Genomic DNA, 16,509 nt, shown 5'->3' with positions numbered 1-16,509 from the left:
AAAACCGCCTATTGCTTTTGCTTCTCCTCTTTTTGCTTTTGATTGGATTCTTGGTTTTGTTCGTGAAAGCCCAGCTTTGACCACTCGGTTTTCTCCATAAGATTGTTTTCCATGCGACAGGCCAGATAATTCTGGGCGTCCTGGCGGCACTGGCTCGTATCCTGTGCGTTTTTGCGAAGACAACTGGCGTAGAGCAGAAACTGCTTCTTGCAGAGTCCTTCGTGGTCCAAAGGAAAGGAGCCCTTCTCCGGCGGCGTGGGCACGAACTTCTTCTGGCTGTAGATCTGTGAAGTCATTTGGGGGTGTCGGTCTACTCCCGCCTTATCTTAATTCATTGATAAAATATGACTTTAAAATTACGAAATAATGGTTGAGTAAACAGTGATGCAGTGTGACCGAAGGATGGATGGGGAGCCGGGAACGTTCTAGCGGATACTAAAAAAATACTAATGATCAAATTGGCATCTTTATTAATATAAAAAAAAAAACTACTTCAATTTGAGTATATAGTTGCAAGGCCGGTAATGAAGCAACACTCTGTCTACACCCTACGATACATATCTGATATGTATTAGAGAAGATATACCTTAAAAGTCTCGAAAAGCGAGTCACAGTTTTCCGATTCAGTGACTTACAATTTCAAGAGCACCCCTTTTGCTTTAACTGTCACACGTGTCGGTGATAAAAAATCCCACACACTATTCAGCGCAACGCGTTAGTGTCTTTAACACTTGTCGTTTTTTCGTAGCAGGCTATGTCGTTGGGCAACGCAGGTCGAATTGCTATCTGTTGGTTCGTAAAAATTACCCTGTAAAGTGACACACATTATTTATTGAAATTTTTGAATTAAACAGGACTGTTCTGACTGTGGGTGGCGTGTACGCTTTTGTGCTGTCAAAACAATCCGTTGAGAACCGGCGTTACGAGAGCATGCGAGTACGTGAGCGCATGAGGAAGGCGAACCAGGGCGATTACGACTCAAAACAAGCATCGGACAGGCGATTCGACTACTAAACTAGAAGCACTTACTATATAAAACCCAAACGAAGCACCCCACAAAAGAAAATGGCCTTGCCACAGATCAGTTCCGCCGATCAGGCCAAGTTGCAGATGATGCAGGAGATGGAGATCGAAATGATGTCCGATTTATATAACCGCATGACGAACGCTTGCCACAAGAAGTGTATTCCGCCCCGCTACTCCGAATCGGAGTTGGGTGAGTACTATATGGGGTTAAGGGTACATAAAATGGGATTTACCTTTTGAAACACGAATGTACCTAATAAATATAACTAACAATAGTTTCGGGTCTAGGAACTAATTTCAAGATTTCTTTTATTATTACGTTTGGATACCTATTTAACCAAAATAATTTGTAACAAATATGTACATACATATGCTTGAGGCAATATGAAAAAAATCAGGGCTCATCCTAAAAATCTTTTAATTTTATGAAGGCCTAAGAAAATTAATTTTTCTAAATTGAATCTCACGGTCCTTAATATTAAAGACTTTGTTAGTCATTAAGAACTATGAATTAGTTAACTTGTATACCAAGTTCGCATAAAACATTCTTAAAATTCCTGTACTTTTTTAGGCAAGGGCGAGATGGTCTGCATCGATCGTTGTGTTGCCAAATACCTGGACATTCACGAGAAGATCGGCAAGAAGCTGACGGCAATGTCCATGCAGGACGAGGAGCTGATGAAGAAGATGTCTAGTTAACCTGGAACCCACAACCCCATTTCCATTTAACCAATGTGCATTTTAAGGCGCTACGATTGTTAGAGGTACATGTACAAAACACCCAGTTGTAGAGAATAAACCACAGATTTATGAGTGCTACATAAAAACATATTGAGGCCTTCAAAAGGTGGTGACAAAGCGCGACATTTCCGGCAGCATTACACTCAGATCCTCGATGTTGGTTTCCATCGTGCTCTCATCCGTGGTATCGAGTTCACTGGTCCGCACACTGTTCGCCCAATCGGAGGAGTCAACGTCTTGTCCAGGTCCCCTCGCCTGATCCTCCTGCTGTTCCTGGGTGTTCATGCTAGCTCTGCTGGCAAGACCATCACAGGCTTCGACAGGATTTGCTGGCAACTCCACGTAAAGATTGTTCTGGCGCTGAGAAAATAAGAAAAACTAAACCTCAAGCTATTTATTAAATTGCTTGATTCTTACCAATGCCATTAGCTGCAGCTCTTGATGAAGACTGATGGGATTCTTGGACAGGTTGAGCATGTGTAGAGTGCTCAGCTCCTCCAACTGAGACCTTGTTGGCAGCTCATCGATCCGGTTCTCGTTGAGAAAAACGAACCTCAGCTTCTGCATGGCCATCAGCATTCTGGGCAGTCGCTTCAGTCGATTCCCCTTCAGATTCAGATGCACCAGATTTTCGAGCAGTGCCATTGTTAATGGAACCTCCGTGAGCTCACAGCCTTCGGCGGTGAACCAACGGAGTGATGTGAGAGCGCCAATGGCTTCGGTCAGCTTCTTCAAGGGATTGCCCCTGACACCCAAAGTTTCGAGGCGCTCGAAATTCCGAATCTCAGCGGGCAGCTCCTTAAGACCAGTGTTATTGCACCAGAATGTCTCCAGAAGGGTTAGATAACCAATTTCTGGGGGCAAGTAACTTATGCTATTGCAGCTAATATTCAGAAACTTCAGCCGAACCAAACGGCAGATGCAGAGCGGGAATTCATCCAGTTTATTGTAATCCAAGGTGAGGACTTGCAGGCGCAGCAAACTGCCAATGGAAGATGGAATCTAGCAACGGAATATATAAAAACATTGTTTATTTTGTTTATTAGCAATTTCCCCACCTTCGTCAATTTGTTTTGGTTGAGAAAGAGCTTCATTAGTGTCTCGCATTGCTCGATAATGTCCGGAACCTCGGACATCTGGTAGTGGGAAAGATTCAGGGAGAACGCCTTCTTAAAGATAGCATCCTCGCAGTTGGCCAGCACATAGTTGTTGCGGAAAAACTGACATACCCTTTCCATGTCGCTTTTATTTATTATTTTTCTGTAGTACTTGAATTTAGTAGGTTTAGGTTCGAAACTATTTAACAATGTTCTGAAAACTTACCTTGTTTTGGGTATTAGTTTATTTATCAGGATTCGAGATCTGTTTTTTCGAAATGTTGCCTCTCTGGCCCATTTTTTCGTTTGTTTTGAGTGCATATTATATAATGCTACTCAGAGTCTATATGCATTAATGTCTCAGTATATCTGCGACCATATATTCTGTTCTCTCTATTTGGGTTCTCTTCCCAAGCTAGTGAACTAATTTTAAAAATTACATTAGCTGGGTAAAAGCATGCGCAAAATACATCCCTATATATTTTGCCAATAAAGTGCATCTATTTTAAAATATCTGCATATAAACAAATTGGGCCATTGTTTGTTATTGGTATTGTAATGTTTATGATGTTGTGAAAGCTCCAATTCCCAAGCCCGTTTTTTGCGATCTAAACCGTGATGTCATTGGTTCTCAGCTGATAATTGACCGAAGCTTGGGGTTTCTCCCGGTTTGTATAAATAGATTTGCAATTACCCGACTGCTCCCAGTTGAATTTGAGCTGAGTTTCTGAACAGTGCAACATGAGATCGTTTTTGGCGTTAATTTTTGTTGTGGGCAGCTTGTTGTTTGCCGGTAAGTTGAGTGTGGGAAATTCAGAACCGTGACATTCATTGATCTCTCTTTACTCGATAAGCTTCAAATGCGCAGCAGAATTACGATGGAAGAAATGGGCCCCATGAGTTCGGAACACCTGGAAATGGGGTGTATATTCGGGGTCAGAATGAAGGACCCTATACGGTGCCCGGCGTGGAAGGTACCTTCCAAAACTCACCCTCGAGTGGACAACATGTTTATACGGATGAGCATGGCAATACATACTCTCATTCATCCTCAACAGTCCGGAGTTTGGCCTCTTCACCTTTGGGTTTGAGCATGGGCGGAGTCCTTATTATGCTGTTGAGTTTCATTACAATCTAATGGCAGTTTAAAGTGCCAGTAACCTAATTGATTAATTAAGCACAGCTGAAATTTGATCATTCGATTATTTGCATAAATAAAAAGGTGATAAGGTCATTCAATAAAAATTCAGCAATAAGTTCATTATAAAGCTCACATAGTCCTCACATCACCCATGCGAGGGTCCTAAGGATCTAGAGAATGGTTATGATAAAAGTCGTCCACGGTACAATCAGAGAGCTAAAACCAGGTAGTAAATCGTATATAGTATTAATGAAAATTTTGCCCTAAAATGTCTGCATTTATGAGTGGTATAAGCAGCTGGGGAAAATGCCTAATTTAAGTTGGAACAAAACTCCTTTCCCTTGGGACTTTCCTACATACCCAGTTAATTTTTTGAAAATTTCTGTCTTTTACAATCGATACGAAAAACGTAACGAGTAACGTAAGACCCATCCTGTTATCGATTGATCCGCCAAAAAGCGACCCTGCTTTTGCCATTCACACGGAAGAAGCCACAGGTACAACGACGAACGCGGCTGTATTATTATTATTTTATCTCCCCTCTCCGTGGGCATGTGAATTTATCCGGAAATTGCAGTCGCACACGTTCAGAGTGTTCCCGCAAAACCAACTGCATTAAATCCAGTTCCCAGGATTCCGTAGATACCACCAAATCAGCTGCAATATGGACCAAATGCTCAGCCCCAACTTCTCGATTCCGAGCATCGGAACGCCGCTGCATCAAATGGAGGCGGACCAGCAGATTGTTGCCAATCCGGTGTACCATCCACCGGCGGTCCCGCAGCCGGATCCAGTGATGCCGGCCCCCGTTTCCAACTCCGTGCAACAACAACAACAACAGCAGTCCGATGCCGGGGGATCCGGTCTCTTTGGCCACGAACCATCTCTTCCCCTGGCCCACAAGCAAATGCAGAGCTACCAGCCATCAGTATCCTATCAGCAGCAGCAGCTCCAGAGCCAGGCGCCCGGGGGAGGAGGAAGCACCCCGCAGTCCATGATGCAGCCCCAGACGCCGCAGAGCATGATGTCCCAAATGATGCCCATGAGCGAACGCAGTGTGGGCGGATCGGGGGCAGGAGCCGGCGGAGATGCCCTTAGCAACATCCACCAGACGATGGGCCCCTCCACACCGATGACACCAGCCACACCCGGATCCGCAGATCCCGGCATTGTGCCTCAACTGCAGAATATCGTGTCCACTGTTAATCTGTGCTGCAAACTGGATCTCAAGAAGATAGCGCTGCACGCCAGAAATGCAGAGTATAATCCCAAACGTTTTGCCGCCGTGATTATGCGCATCCGTGAGCCCAGAACTACTGCCCTGATCTTCAGTTCCGGCAAGATGGTATGCACGGGCGCAAAGAGCGAGGACGATTCCAGACTGGCAGCGAGAAAGTACGCGCGCATTATTCAGAAGCTGGGTTTCACTGTAAGCTAAGCAATCTCTCTTTCCAGAACTTTCTCTAACTTCATTTCATTTTGCAGGCGAAGTTCCTCGACTTTAAGATTCAAAATATGGTCGGCTCCTGCGATGTCAAGTTTCCCATCCGTTTGGAAGGCTTGGTGCTGACCCATTGCAACTTCAGCAGCTACGAACCGGAGTTGTTTCCCGGCCTCATTTATCGTATGGTGAGACCCCGCATCGTGCTCCTCATCTTCGTGTCCGGAAAAGTAGTGCTCACCGGCGCAAAAGTGCGCCAGGAGATTTACGACGCCTTCGACAAGATATTCCCCATATTGAAAAAGTTCAAGAAGCAGTCATAAATAGGATAGTGCTTTATTAGTTCTGTACGTGTACGTTTTAAGTTCGGTAGTCCCGGAAGTCTGAATGTGAGTGGGAGCAGCCTGGCGAGCAGCTTCGTTCAAGAATAAACAAAGAATTAGTTAGCTGTACGGACAGGCTTTTATTTTGTTTCCGTTAATTACTATTCGTAGAAATTTAGACAAGGACTATTGACGCAGAGATGGATCGGCCTACAGGCACTGGGCCATTAGGGCGCCCACATTGTCGAATTCGATCTTCTCCGTGATGTTCTTCGTCTTGATCTTGTCGTCCTGCGTGGCCACCACGACGAGTCCCTGGCCCTGATGCTTCCAGCCGTTGCGCTTGATCCAGCTCTCCAGCGTCGAGTCCTCGATGCCGCCGAGCAGCTCCTTCAGCAGGTCCTTGCGGATGGTCTGGAAGGTGGTGCCCACCACATGCGAGACGAACTTGCGAATGGAATCGTGGAAGCCGGAGATGTGTCGGAACATCGAGCGGTTAACCTCGGCCCTCTGCCAGAAGAGAGTGAAGTCGGCGCGCTCCAGAATGTCGGCCAGATCGATGATGGTCTGCACGTTCTCGTCCTTCATCTGTTGGGGCAACAGCAGGCACTTGGCCATCACGAAATCCGTATGCGGCAGAGCTGTCAGCGATTTCAGCAGGATTGTGTAGGTAATGTCGAAGTTGAGCATGTGCGGGTTGAACTGGTATAGCTTCAGCACGGCCAGATTGGCCTCCAGGTCGTAGGTGTTGTTCTTTGCCTGATCCTGCACATAGGCCTCCAGTGTTTTGAGATGATCCGGATTGTAGCTACGGCAAAAGCGAGGTTATGTTTTTGTACAGACTTTCGGGTTGCGAATTCAGTCCACACTCACCGCTCGATGCAGCCCAGCATCTCCTGGATCGTCTGGCTCTGCCCGTTTTCCATTTTCACGAGGTGCGACATTTTCTACGGCCAAATTGTTTGAAATTCGCGAGTTGACGTCGTGTTTTTTTAATGAACGCCGTACTGTAAAGAACGAAACAGTGTGACTGCACTGCCGAAAATGTGTTTGCCAATAAAAACAAATGGAATAGGGTCACACAGATGGAAAATAGTAAGGGGGTTCTTGAAACCGGGGTAGTTACCGTTATTTGACGATTTTAAGTCGTCGGCGAGTAAAATATTAAAAAAAATTTTGTTTGTTTTTCCCCGGAAACGAGTAGTCTGATTTTAACAAATACGTTTTCGTATAAATCGTAAGTTATATGAATTACCCAGAACACAGTTTTATTGAAATTAGTCCCCGCTTTTATAAAAATATATAAATTTAAATACCAGAATACATGTTCCAGCGATTCTAGTGGTAAGAATAAAAACCAGTAACCTTTTAGTGGAAGTTTAATGATTTTAATACATTTACATTCATGTATCTCATGTTTAAAAGGAAGTTTTGTTCCATTTCGCTTAACCTGGAAGTTCATGTGGAAGTGCATGTTTTTGTGGAATCTACATGTTTTGTACAAAAGTATGTACACAATGGTATAAAAAGCAACTTATTTATATCCGGGATCGGAGGACTATGTCTTGGCCGCCTCGGCATCGCCATTCTTTCCTGTCTCCGCCAACTGCGCTTGTCGTTGCTCCTCCTCCATCTCCAAGCGCTCCACCTTTTTGATCTTGCTTAGTTTCTCTAAAACAATAATAAACACATCTTGTATGAGAATCCAGAATCAAATTTGATTTACGTTTTTCTTACTTGCACATCTCAGCATTATGGTGCCCCACCAAATGGACCATCCCCAACCCACAAAGCAGAAAAGCACGCAGAAGAACTGCGATACGGCCACAATAATGTTGATGATAAAGGATCCGATCCTGGCACGGGCACTATCGAATTGCGAGAATCGAGGAATGCCCACGCACAGGCAAAAGAGTCCGGAGAGTAAGGTTCCTAAATGAAAATATATATATGAAATATTTTCTTCCTAAAAATAACTTTTTTCAAAACATACCTAGTCCTGGAAAAACCACATTGCAGAAGGCGCAGAACCATGCCAAGTACAATGGCAGCACTGGAATAGCTCCCTTCATTTTGGATGTGTACTCCACCAGGTCCACGTGCAGCTTTTTACGGGTGTCCTGTTGGCAGGAAACGGGATTGATGAAATTGTACCTTTTATTTCAGTGGAGTACTTGCCTCGCTGGGTGGCGGTGCCTTGATGCTTTGCCTCCGAGCATTTGATTCACGACGCTTCCTTTTGCGACAGCAGAGCAGCATCAGCCAGAAGCGCTTGCAACAGCCCCTTCAATTTATAGAAATATATAAATTAATTTACAAGAAAGGAAGCTAGCTATGTTAATAAATTACTAACTAATGATGCAGTAAGTTAGAGAATAAAAAAAATACTTTAAGATTAAAAATACTTTCAAGAGACAGACAGACTGTCGAACAGACACGTCTATGATCAAGAATATCACTATCCAATAAATATTTTAAAATCTTCAGTAATCGTAATACTCACTCTTTAACTTGGTTATCTGTAGCCTCGGCTGTCGCTGACATTGCAGCCTCGGAGGCACCTTCCAACACGGAGGACTCCGTGGGCTTGATGCCCAGCTCAGGGTCCTGATCCCGCCAGGATACGGAGCTGCCTTTTTTGTTTGGTTTTTTACCCCTCCGACAGGGTATGCAGAAGCAGCACCTACTCAACTCCGTCTCGTCGCCCGTGGTGGGATCCACCTTGTTTACGGATCGACAGCAGAACACCTTGCTCAGGCAAAGGCCGCATTTACCTCCTGCCCTTGGTCCCGTGCTCATTTCGGCCGCCTTTTTGGTCCGCTTCACCTCCTCCTCGTGGACAGCACTCTCCTCCACGGAGGCGGGTTTCTTGCGGCAACTCCGGCAACAACTGGACTTGAGCCAGTCGGTGGCCCGTTTGCGCTTCGGCTTGGTCTCATCAATCACTTGGACATTGGTGGCCGTGGTGGCACTGCTGTTTCCGCTCCACAGGACTGGCTGCTCCTCGGCAGATTCGTTCCTCTCGCGACGCCGACAGCAACGGAAGCAGTGGGATCGACGGCAGGGCATGAACAACTTGGAGCAACATCCGCACAAGCCTCCCTTTTTGGCATTATCCTTGTCCTCGAGGAACTCCTGACTGCTGCTTCTAATTCAAAGGGGGTAAAAGAATAAGGTTTATAGACCAAAACATTCAAGATTTGTTTTAAACACAATAAACACTGACTGTTTTTTAAATAAGTAAGATAAACAAGAAAGAAAGCTAGCTTCGGCGATCCGAAGGTTTCTGCTTCACTGCGTTGCTAACTTCTAACTGAAATTATTATACCCTCTCAAGGGTATAAAAATGTTTTGTGAACTCCATTTACTGGGACACTTATTTCTCCACTTAAATAACATGTTTATAGGTAAAAAATATTTAAATAAAATCTCTATTTATAAGCAATACTTTCAAAACCGTTTAATGGTTCGTTTGAATCTTTTTTAAATTCGCTTTTCATGGGACTCCTAAAACATTTTTAAGTACGCTTAGACCACTTAAATTTAATATCCTTTATAAGCCGTAACTGCAAAACCGCTTATGACAGGGTGTAAAGTAACGTCTAGCCGTGGATGGCCCACTCCGATGTCCTTGACTATCAGCCGACCGGATATAAGCTTTTATGGCTTCAGGGATTGGCCAAGTGCCAGGCGGCGGAAGTGCTGTATGATTGGAAAGTTCAAGTTTGTGGGATGGTCTCGAATCACTTCCGCACTTCGCTGGCGTGGAATATAATCACCTTCGGAAGTAAATTACCATTAGCGTGGGCCTATGGATGCCCGACTTAAAGTCGTTTCTAGTATCCCGAAGTTATGAATAATGCAATTGCAATCGCAGTAGAAAGTAGCGTGTAATGCTAGAATCTTTGGCTTTTGAACTTTAATCTTGGCATAATAAAGTTTCATTTTTGGGTCGATTTTGAATATGCCAACCACTGAAATATGTCACGAGAGTTTTGCTTTTCGGACGCTTACACAATTTCTTTATAGGTCCATGCCCGTGCCAAATAAAAGTGTTGTTCACGTGTATATAATATATGGTTCCGTAGGTCTGAAGTGTACGAGCCAACGACCAAACGCAATTTGGAGGTCGGCAATTTATTTGACCCGCTCCGGTCGAAATTCAAACAATACTGCGAGACAGTCGAAATGAATGGAGTAACTTTCTTCGCAAATTCTTGCCAGGAATTTGTTTTTTTTTTTTTTTTTTGGTTGGCGTAAATACCTTTACAAGGTCAGTGCGTTTATTTACCCGCTGGCAGATGACTATGGCCGATAAGTTATAATTGGATCTCGTGGCTAATTACCTAAAGAAGTACTTGTCGCCATCGATAAATGGATCCTGGGCCAGATCCACCGTGTAAATGACCGAGTTCTTGGGCGTTCCGTTCAGCATTTCGAATTTGCGAATTATCCGGATGGTTATTTCGTATTAATTGTTGGGAAATCATCGACTGGCGAGGAGTTTCCCAACTTTTCCGTAAGCGGATTTTCCCAGCGAGTTAGTTTGCTGCGGTTGGCGCGATTGTCCGGCCCGAACTGATTTGTTATTGCGGCAAGAAACTTAAGCCGCGTTGCGAAAATACTTTTCCCCTGTTTTCCGCGCACGCTATACTGAACAGTGGCCACTCCTCGAGAGTGGACCTACATCCCTAGGGGAAAGTAGCTGTCTAAGTGGGGGAATAGCCACTGTAACTGGTCGGTCACACGGTTTCTTGCGGGTCTGCTCGCATGGCTGGAAAACAATGCAGTGAAGGACATCGTTACCTTCGCCGACTGCGACTTCGCGACCTGCCGACGAACGGATTTCCTCAAAGGCGGTCCTCCTTTTGGGTGGCAAAGGTTCTTGGCCAACCCATCCCCCTTTGGGTGGGGAATTTCGAAATTTATTGACGCACTTATGAGTGGCTTGACGGACCTGTGCCAACAACAGCAGCAGCAGCAGCGGAGTCAGCGTCTAGAGCACGGAACTCCTGCCCACACGGCACTGTAAAGTTTTGTGTATCATAGTTGTTGCCCGTTTCCCCCTCTTCTCGGGGGTTTCCTGTATGCAAATTGGCTGGCTGGCCAGGTCCTGTAAGCCTTGGCTGGTGCTTTATGTGGAGACCCTAGTCCCGAGGCAAAATGTTAGTAGCTTGGTGCTGCTTAATAGCCAGCCTTCCCGCCAGAAAATTCAAATTCTTGCCGACTTCAAATGGACAGATTCAACGAGGACTTGACTGATGAATATTCATAATGGTCATAGCGAACATTGGGAATCTAGTAATGGTTTCTTCGTGGGTCGTTTGGTGACAGCAATGGAGCAAGAGCGATTTCGAAGGGTTAACAAAGTATATATTTAGTGAACTGAGTGGAAAATATTAGGGGGCCTCAAAGGTCATTGCGAAGGTTAAGGTTTGAAGGGTTTGAAGAGGTTGATGTAAGTTCAAATATTTAGCTCTCTTAGTAATTTATGATTATTCTTTTTTTAAGCCATGTTTAAATAGTGAAGTTTTTTGTGTTAGCAAATATAAATTTTGGCAATACTTTTATAAGAAATATGAGGTACTGTATATAAACTAGATTAACAAGAGCATTTACGGCAATTTTGATTGTAAATCACAAGCTCACAAAGATTAAGTTTTTTATCTTATTGTATTAAACTATGTACTTTATAACCTTTAACTACTCACTTTTGCAAACCGCCACTTCCCGCTGTGGATCCTCCCTGACCATCTGGCGATCTTCGCTTGGCATCCACTTTAAAATCTGCTCCACTTTCTGGGGTGGGCATTACATTCCCACCCAGATCCGAGTCAGATACTTCCGCCACCGTTGGCAGATCGGAACTCTCACATTCCACCTCTGGAACACTGGCAATTCGCTCGGCGGAGGTTTCATTGGGATGTAAAACCGAAACGGAGGCTTCGATGGGTTGCGTGGGGGGATATGGAGATTTGGGCAGTTCTCCCGAGCTCTGAGGAGCAATGCTTCCATCCGCTGTCCCCGTTCGAGATGCTGATTCTCCGGGTCTAGCCAAAACGGTTCCAGAACTTGGCGTTGGCGAAGGATCTGCGGCGAGATCATTTTCCAGGCTCTTCAGATCGGTGAGATTTTCGCTGATGGTCTTGTGGATCTCATCGGTGGCTTCGGTAACGGTCTTTTGAATTGTCTCCAGTGTTTTCTGGGATTTCTCTAATATAGCAGCAGCATCGTTGGACATGGCTTGTGAACTTGTTGCTATTGTTTCTGGAAAGAAGAGGTGGTTACTTGAATGGTATTTTGTAAATATTACAAGAACGTACCTTCAATTTCACTGACATGTTCTTGTACAGTGGCTACTTTTCGATTTTGAGGGGAATCCGATCGGTTCTTGATGCTCTTGTTGCTTAGCAGGCTCATCCTGGAACTCATTCTCACTAGCTTAGACATATTACCACCTCCAGATCCTTTACCACCTGGCGTCGAGGGCACATTCACCTCACTGGTGACCGCAGGAACAGCTTCGACTGCCTGAAGCACTGCGTTTCCCACTTGGGCCGCCAATGGATTTATTCCCCCTGCAGACTCAGAACCATTAGCTCCCTTCTCCAGAGTGATTCCATGGGTTTTTGTGGTGGAGGGCTTCTTGGTCTCGGTTTTCGGTTCTCCAGAGGGCTTGCTCTTAGTCACCTGAGATTTTGTCCTTACTGAAGCCACTGATTCCTTACCATTGGTCTTGGCTCCAACAGCCTTCTGCTTATCTTTATCCTTTCCCTTTTCCATTTTCGCATCCTTGGTCGGTGCTCCCTTGCTGGTTGGTTTCTTTCCATCTGTGTTTGGTTTAACTCCGGTTGGAGTTTTCTTTGCAGACTTTGCTGGTGGTTTCGTCGAGGATTCCGTCTTGGTCTTTGGTACTTTGGCACTTGCAGGGATCTTCGGCTTCGCTTTGGGGCTTCCTTTGGTGGTGGCCACTTTACCAGCTTTGCTGCTCTTGGGCGTTGTTCCCATGGCTTTGGATTTATCCGGCGATTTCGATCTCTTCTTGGACGAATGCGGCGGGGATTTGGTCGCAGCTTTGCTCGATCTGGTGGGAATTCGGGAGCGGGAGTTCCTACGAGATAGTATATCTGGAGTCTCTGCCTTTCCCCGACTGGAAATTCTTCTGCTTTGGCTAAAGGCCTCGGGACTAATGGATTTCCGGCGACCCATCATCGCACTTGCTGGACTGAGAGATATGGACTTTCGGCGACTTGGAGTTGTGGATCTCATACTTCTGTTTCTGATCATTGTCGCAGGTGAAATGCTGGAGGATCGCAGGGAGGAGGAGTTGATACTCAGTCGGGAATTAGCACGAGAGTTTCCCCGGGAATTGGACATGTCCAAGCGGGAATTGGGTCTGTCCAAACGGGAGTTCGACCTTTCCAAACGTGAACTCGATCTTTCTAAGTTGGAACCAAGCTGATCCATTCGAGAACCTGGCCTAGAAGCTGGACCCCTTGATACCGACCGCGAATCTCCCGGTCTTCCACTTTCTCTTGAGGATGTCCTGCTGGGTTGCATAGATCTCGGAGGAGAACGACTTCCGGAGTTCATAGCTCTCGATGGAGGACGACTTATGCTAGCTCGGGAACTTCTTCCAGAGGCAGTGACTCCGAAATCCTTCAGAGGAGAACTAGAGCGTGACTCGGGACTTTTCCGTATGGGAATACGAGATATAGAATCCCGGCGAGTGGATACCTCCGATTGCGTTTCAACCGCATCTCCTACCATCGAGGATCTGTGGGTGGGACTCTGCGCCGAACTGCTATCCTTGTTTGGTGTTCCAATGATCGGTGACAAAGTACTTGGCTTGGCAATCTTCCCGTGCCTGCTTGAAGGTTTGTTATCTTGATCCCTGTGATAGATGGACTGCCTTCGCTGGTTGAAGCTCGGTATCCTGTTGGGTAGTCTGTTGGGACTGGGAGCCTGAATTGATTTTCGACGCATCCTGGACAGAGTTTGAGCTCCTGGCAGTGTGGAGAGCGTGGGTCGGCGGAAACTGAAGTCCGAGGTGGTGGCGGTAACACTACTCAAGTTGGAACTTCTCCGATCCGAGGCCGTTTGGGTGGAACTCCGACGCTCCGGCGAAGTGGAACTGGATCGACGTCTTGCCTGGATGGCAGCCGAATCGAAGGAGGGTCGGCTTAAGTCATCCAAGCTGCACCAATTGGACCTCGGCGGGGAGCGGTTGAGTGCCTCCTCCTTGTTGATAATCTTCAGGAGACCTCGTTGCTTTCGCGTGGGATTCAAATTTGGCTTCAGTGGTCGCGGCAGTGCTCCGGGTGGAAAGACAGCTTGCTCCCGAGTTCCCAGCTCCATGGTGGATCCGTAGTGCAGGCGGGGAATGGCACTGCGATGGGGATCGGTTATCAGTGGCAGCGTTTCCATGCTCTTGATCTTCTGGCCGTAAGGCAGGCTGTGGCTGGGACTCCTGCTCATGGAACCTCTCCTTATTTGGGTCCGAGGAGTAAAAGTGTCGATGGAGGAGGTCAGTGAGTCCCTTTGCTGGAGGATTCCCTTCTGCGGAGCGGCCAACTTGCTGCGACTGTGCCGTCCACTCATATTGAACTGCACCGAAGGACGTGGCGAGTCATCCGTGGTCTGCGGGACGTGATGAGCGGTGTAACCCAAGGAGGAAGGCAATTCCGGCAGTCTGGGATCTGAACCGAAGATGGATCTGCGGCGTGGACTGATCTGCGGCCTGGCAGCTGGCGATGAGGTAGTCGTCGATGTCGACTGGATGGAGTGGTGTCTCCGGCTGGTGGGAACTTGTGGTGAAGGTCGTGGAGGAGCGGATGGAGGAGCCACTTGGCCTGCGGAGAGAATGGTGAAAGCAGTCTTCTTGTGGGGACGCGGTTGGTCCACTCTAAAAATAAATTGGTTAAATTTTATTTTATTTATTATAATTCTCTTCTATAGTCTCACCGATAATCTCCCCCCATTGGTATGGAATCCCTGATTATAATTGGTGACATTTCCCGCTTCAAACTTGGCGGTGGTTCTAATCCCTGGCTTTCATCCTGTTCAGTAAAGAGTGACCTGTGAAAAGGGGGTGGAGCAGCCGGTGGAGGTGGCATTCCGTAGTCCTCCAGCATTTGCCTCTGACTGCCCGTTTCCAGACCCAACTGCTCCTCCAGATACTGCTTCGGTGAGAGTACAACGTCCCTTGGAACCGACATTTTATCATTGGGCGCCACACGCTCCTCACCGCCGCTGCTCGAACTGTTCATGTCCTGGATCATGGTGGCCAGGGGAGATAGAGGTCCTTCGTCCTGCTTCATCGACATGATCATCTTGGAACTGGGACGCAGTTTCGGGATACGGGTGAATTCCGGAAAGTGCTGCGGCGCCGGTCGAAACCAATCTCTGCCCGAATAGGAGTCGCTCAGTAAACTGAAAGGGGTTGTGAAATTAATTAATGACTTGTATATAAAAATATATACAACTAAATTGATTGATGTTCTAATTTTAATGAGATTTATTTTAATTATTATTTATTTTTCGAAATATATGTACAACTCACCCTCTGTGATCCTCCGTGTTTATGCTTGACACACTTAACTTGGGAGGTCCTTGTCTTGGAGTCCTTACCGGTTCTTCTTCCTCGTCGTCGAAGGACATTCTCTGACCCACAACTGAGTACTCCTCGACCTCATTCTCCAAATCGTACATGTCCGGCTTGTTGAGGATGTCATCGGGTGCCAGGAGTCGATAATTGGGCGATCCCAGCTGCTCCGAACTGGATCCTCCACTAGAGTTGGGCAGAATCTGGATGTCCGGTGGCTGCAGGTACGGTAGAACCGAGCTCCTCGGAGTTCTCGTATACGGAACATTTGGAAAAATGCGCTCTCTTGTTCCGGGAAGCAGAGCATTCAACGCCACAGCGGCCACCAGTGCATCCTCCTCGGAACTGGGAAGTTCCACGGATCCCGTTCGCAATGTTTCAAAGGCTGCCGTTCCAAAGTAATCATCTGGTTGGAGAGGTGGCGGCACAGGATCCCCGAACAGACTGCTATACGGCTGGGCATCCGATTCCGAGGCCTGGCGCACAAAGCTCTGATTGGAGGCGAAAGTGGATGGGGCCATCGATTGGGCGGAGAGAATCGAGCGGGTGCGGTAGCTATAATCCACCGGAATGACAGCCGGCTGAAATCTGGAATCGCCGCCTGTGGATCTTGGCCGCGGACTCGGATTCGGACTCGAAATTAGAGTTAGATTCGGTGTTGGATTCGGTTTGGGTTTCGGGATCGGTGGTGCTGCTGCTGCGGATGCTGATGGCGATGGCATGGGTATCGGGGAGGGGGAAGGCGATGATGATGAGTACGAGAGGGTCTGCTGCATGGCTTGACATGGGTGCTAACCGATCTCCGGCCTTCATGCATTCACTATGTTTTCCTGTCCATGGTTGGTTTCTTCGCTGAATTCAATCGGAGGTGCAGTTGAGGGGAGTTGGCGACTTCCACGCAGGATACCTCTACCACGTGTTCGTCCTTCGCGCTCAGTTTAAGTGCCACAAAACCAATGACGCCAGGAGCTGTTTATTCGAAGCAACAGAATGTATTTAAAAATCACTCACAACAACACCCGATTCGCGCACACATCTTTTGATTTTACAGACAGACCAGCGAGACCTTCCGCCCTTTGCAATGTCAGAGAGACGTACACGCGAAGCCTTCGCAGCCGGAAAACGGAATACGGAAT

At 46.7% G+C, this 16,509-nt stretch overlaps 8 protein-coding genes across 9 annotated transcripts; 4 read left to right on the top strand and 4 right to left on the bottom strand.

Annotated features, from left to right (window-relative positions):
• Positions 1–8: 8 nt before the first annotated feature.
• LOC108096773 (cytochrome c oxidase assembly protein COX19) lies at positions 9–403 on the bottom strand. Its single transcript, XM_017198649.2, has one exon. The coding sequence runs from the start codon at positions 294–296 to the stop codon at positions 9–11; it is 288 nt and encodes a 95-aa protein (XP_017054138.1). The 5' UTR covers positions 297–403.
• A 255-nt stretch (positions 404–658) lies between these two features.
• LOC108096917 lies at positions 659–1,014 on the top strand. The gene is made up of 2 exons (XM_017198868.2): positions 659–792; positions 855–1,014. Exons 1-2 carry the CDS (start codon positions 755–757, stop codon positions 1,012–1,014), a joined length of 198 nt encoding a protein of 65 aa, XP_017054357.1. The 5' UTR covers positions 659–754.
• A 51-nt stretch (positions 1,015–1,065) lies between these two features.
• Positions 1,066–1,855, top strand: LOC108096916 (mitochondrial import inner membrane translocase subunit Tim10). Its single transcript, XM_017198866.2, has 2 exons — positions 1,066–1,216; positions 1,598–1,855. Exons 1-2 carry the CDS (start codon positions 1,066–1,068, stop codon positions 1,723–1,725), a joined length of 279 nt encoding a protein of 92 aa, XP_017054355.1. The 3' UTR covers positions 1,726–1,855.
• LOC108096913 (plant intracellular Ras-group-related LRR protein 4) lies at positions 1,812–3,219 on the bottom strand. Of its 2 annotated transcripts, none has more exons than XM_017198864.2 (4): positions 3,091–3,219; positions 2,826–3,035; positions 2,185–2,769; positions 1,812–2,127 (listed from the first exon to the last, which is right to left on the bottom strand). In XM_017198864.2, the coding sequence occupies exons 2-4, from the start codon at positions 3,003–3,005 to the stop codon at positions 1,867–1,869; spliced, it is 1,026 nt and encodes a 341-aa protein (XP_017054353.1). In that variant the 5' UTR covers positions 3,006–3,035; positions 3,091–3,219; the 3' UTR covers positions 1,812–1,866. The 2 variants fall into 2 exon arrangements, with proteins under 2 accessions (XP_017054353.1, XP_017054352.1); XM_017198863.2 differs by having other exon boundaries at positions 2,826–3,027; positions 3,091–3,198.
• A 304-nt stretch (positions 3,220–3,523) lies between these two features.
• Positions 3,524–4,109, top strand: LOC108096915 (immune-induced peptides). Its single transcript, XM_017198865.2, has 2 exons — positions 3,524–3,657; positions 3,719–4,109. Exons 1-2 carry the CDS (start codon positions 3,606–3,608, stop codon positions 4,000–4,002), a joined length of 336 nt encoding a protein of 111 aa, XP_017054354.1. The 5' UTR covers positions 3,524–3,605; the 3' UTR covers positions 4,003–4,109.
• Positions 4,110–4,494: 385 nt separating this feature from the next.
• LOC108096899 (TATA-box-binding protein) lies at positions 4,495–5,898 on the top strand. The gene is made up of 2 exons (XM_017198845.1): positions 4,495–5,434; positions 5,491–5,898. Exons 1-2 carry the CDS (start codon positions 4,670–4,672, stop codon positions 5,767–5,769), a joined length of 1,044 nt encoding a protein of 347 aa, XP_017054334.1. The 5' UTR covers positions 4,495–4,669; the 3' UTR covers positions 5,770–5,898.
• LOC108096900 (eukaryotic translation initiation factor 3 subunit K) lies at positions 5,890–6,805 on the bottom strand. The gene is made up of 2 exons (XM_017198846.2): positions 6,643–6,805; positions 5,890–6,577 (listed from the first exon to the last, which is right to left on the bottom strand). The coding sequence occupies exons 1-2, from the start codon at positions 6,711–6,713 to the stop codon at positions 5,980–5,982; spliced, it is 669 nt and encodes a 222-aa protein (XP_017054335.1). The 5' UTR covers positions 6,714–6,805; the 3' UTR covers positions 5,890–5,979.
• A 402-nt stretch (positions 6,806–7,207) lies between these two features.
• LOC108096586 (protein stum) lies at positions 7,208–16,188 on the bottom strand. Its single transcript, XM_017198285.1, has 9 exons — positions 15,332–16,188; positions 14,734–15,201; positions 12,093–14,674; positions 11,481–12,036; positions 8,273–8,917; positions 7,948–8,053; positions 7,763–7,889; positions 7,507–7,701; positions 7,208–7,440 (listed from the first exon to the last, which is right to left on the bottom strand). Exons 1-9 carry the CDS (start codon positions 16,147–16,149, stop codon positions 7,328–7,330), a joined length of 5,610 nt encoding a protein of 1,869 aa, XP_017053774.1. The 5' UTR covers positions 16,150–16,188; the 3' UTR covers positions 7,208–7,327.
• Positions 16,189–16,509: the final 321 nt, after the last annotated feature.

Source organism: Drosophila ficusphila, unplaced genomic scaffold (genome assembly GCF_018152265.1).
Source record: "Drosophila ficusphila isolate 14025-0441.05 unplaced genomic scaffold, ASM1815226v1 contig_414, whole genome shotgun sequence".
NCBI lineage: Eukaryota > Metazoa > Arthropoda > Insecta > Diptera > Drosophilidae > Drosophila > Drosophila ficusphila.
The sequence above is the reverse complement of the archived record's forward strand: the minus strand, read 5'-3'. Positions and strand labels throughout refer to the sequence as shown.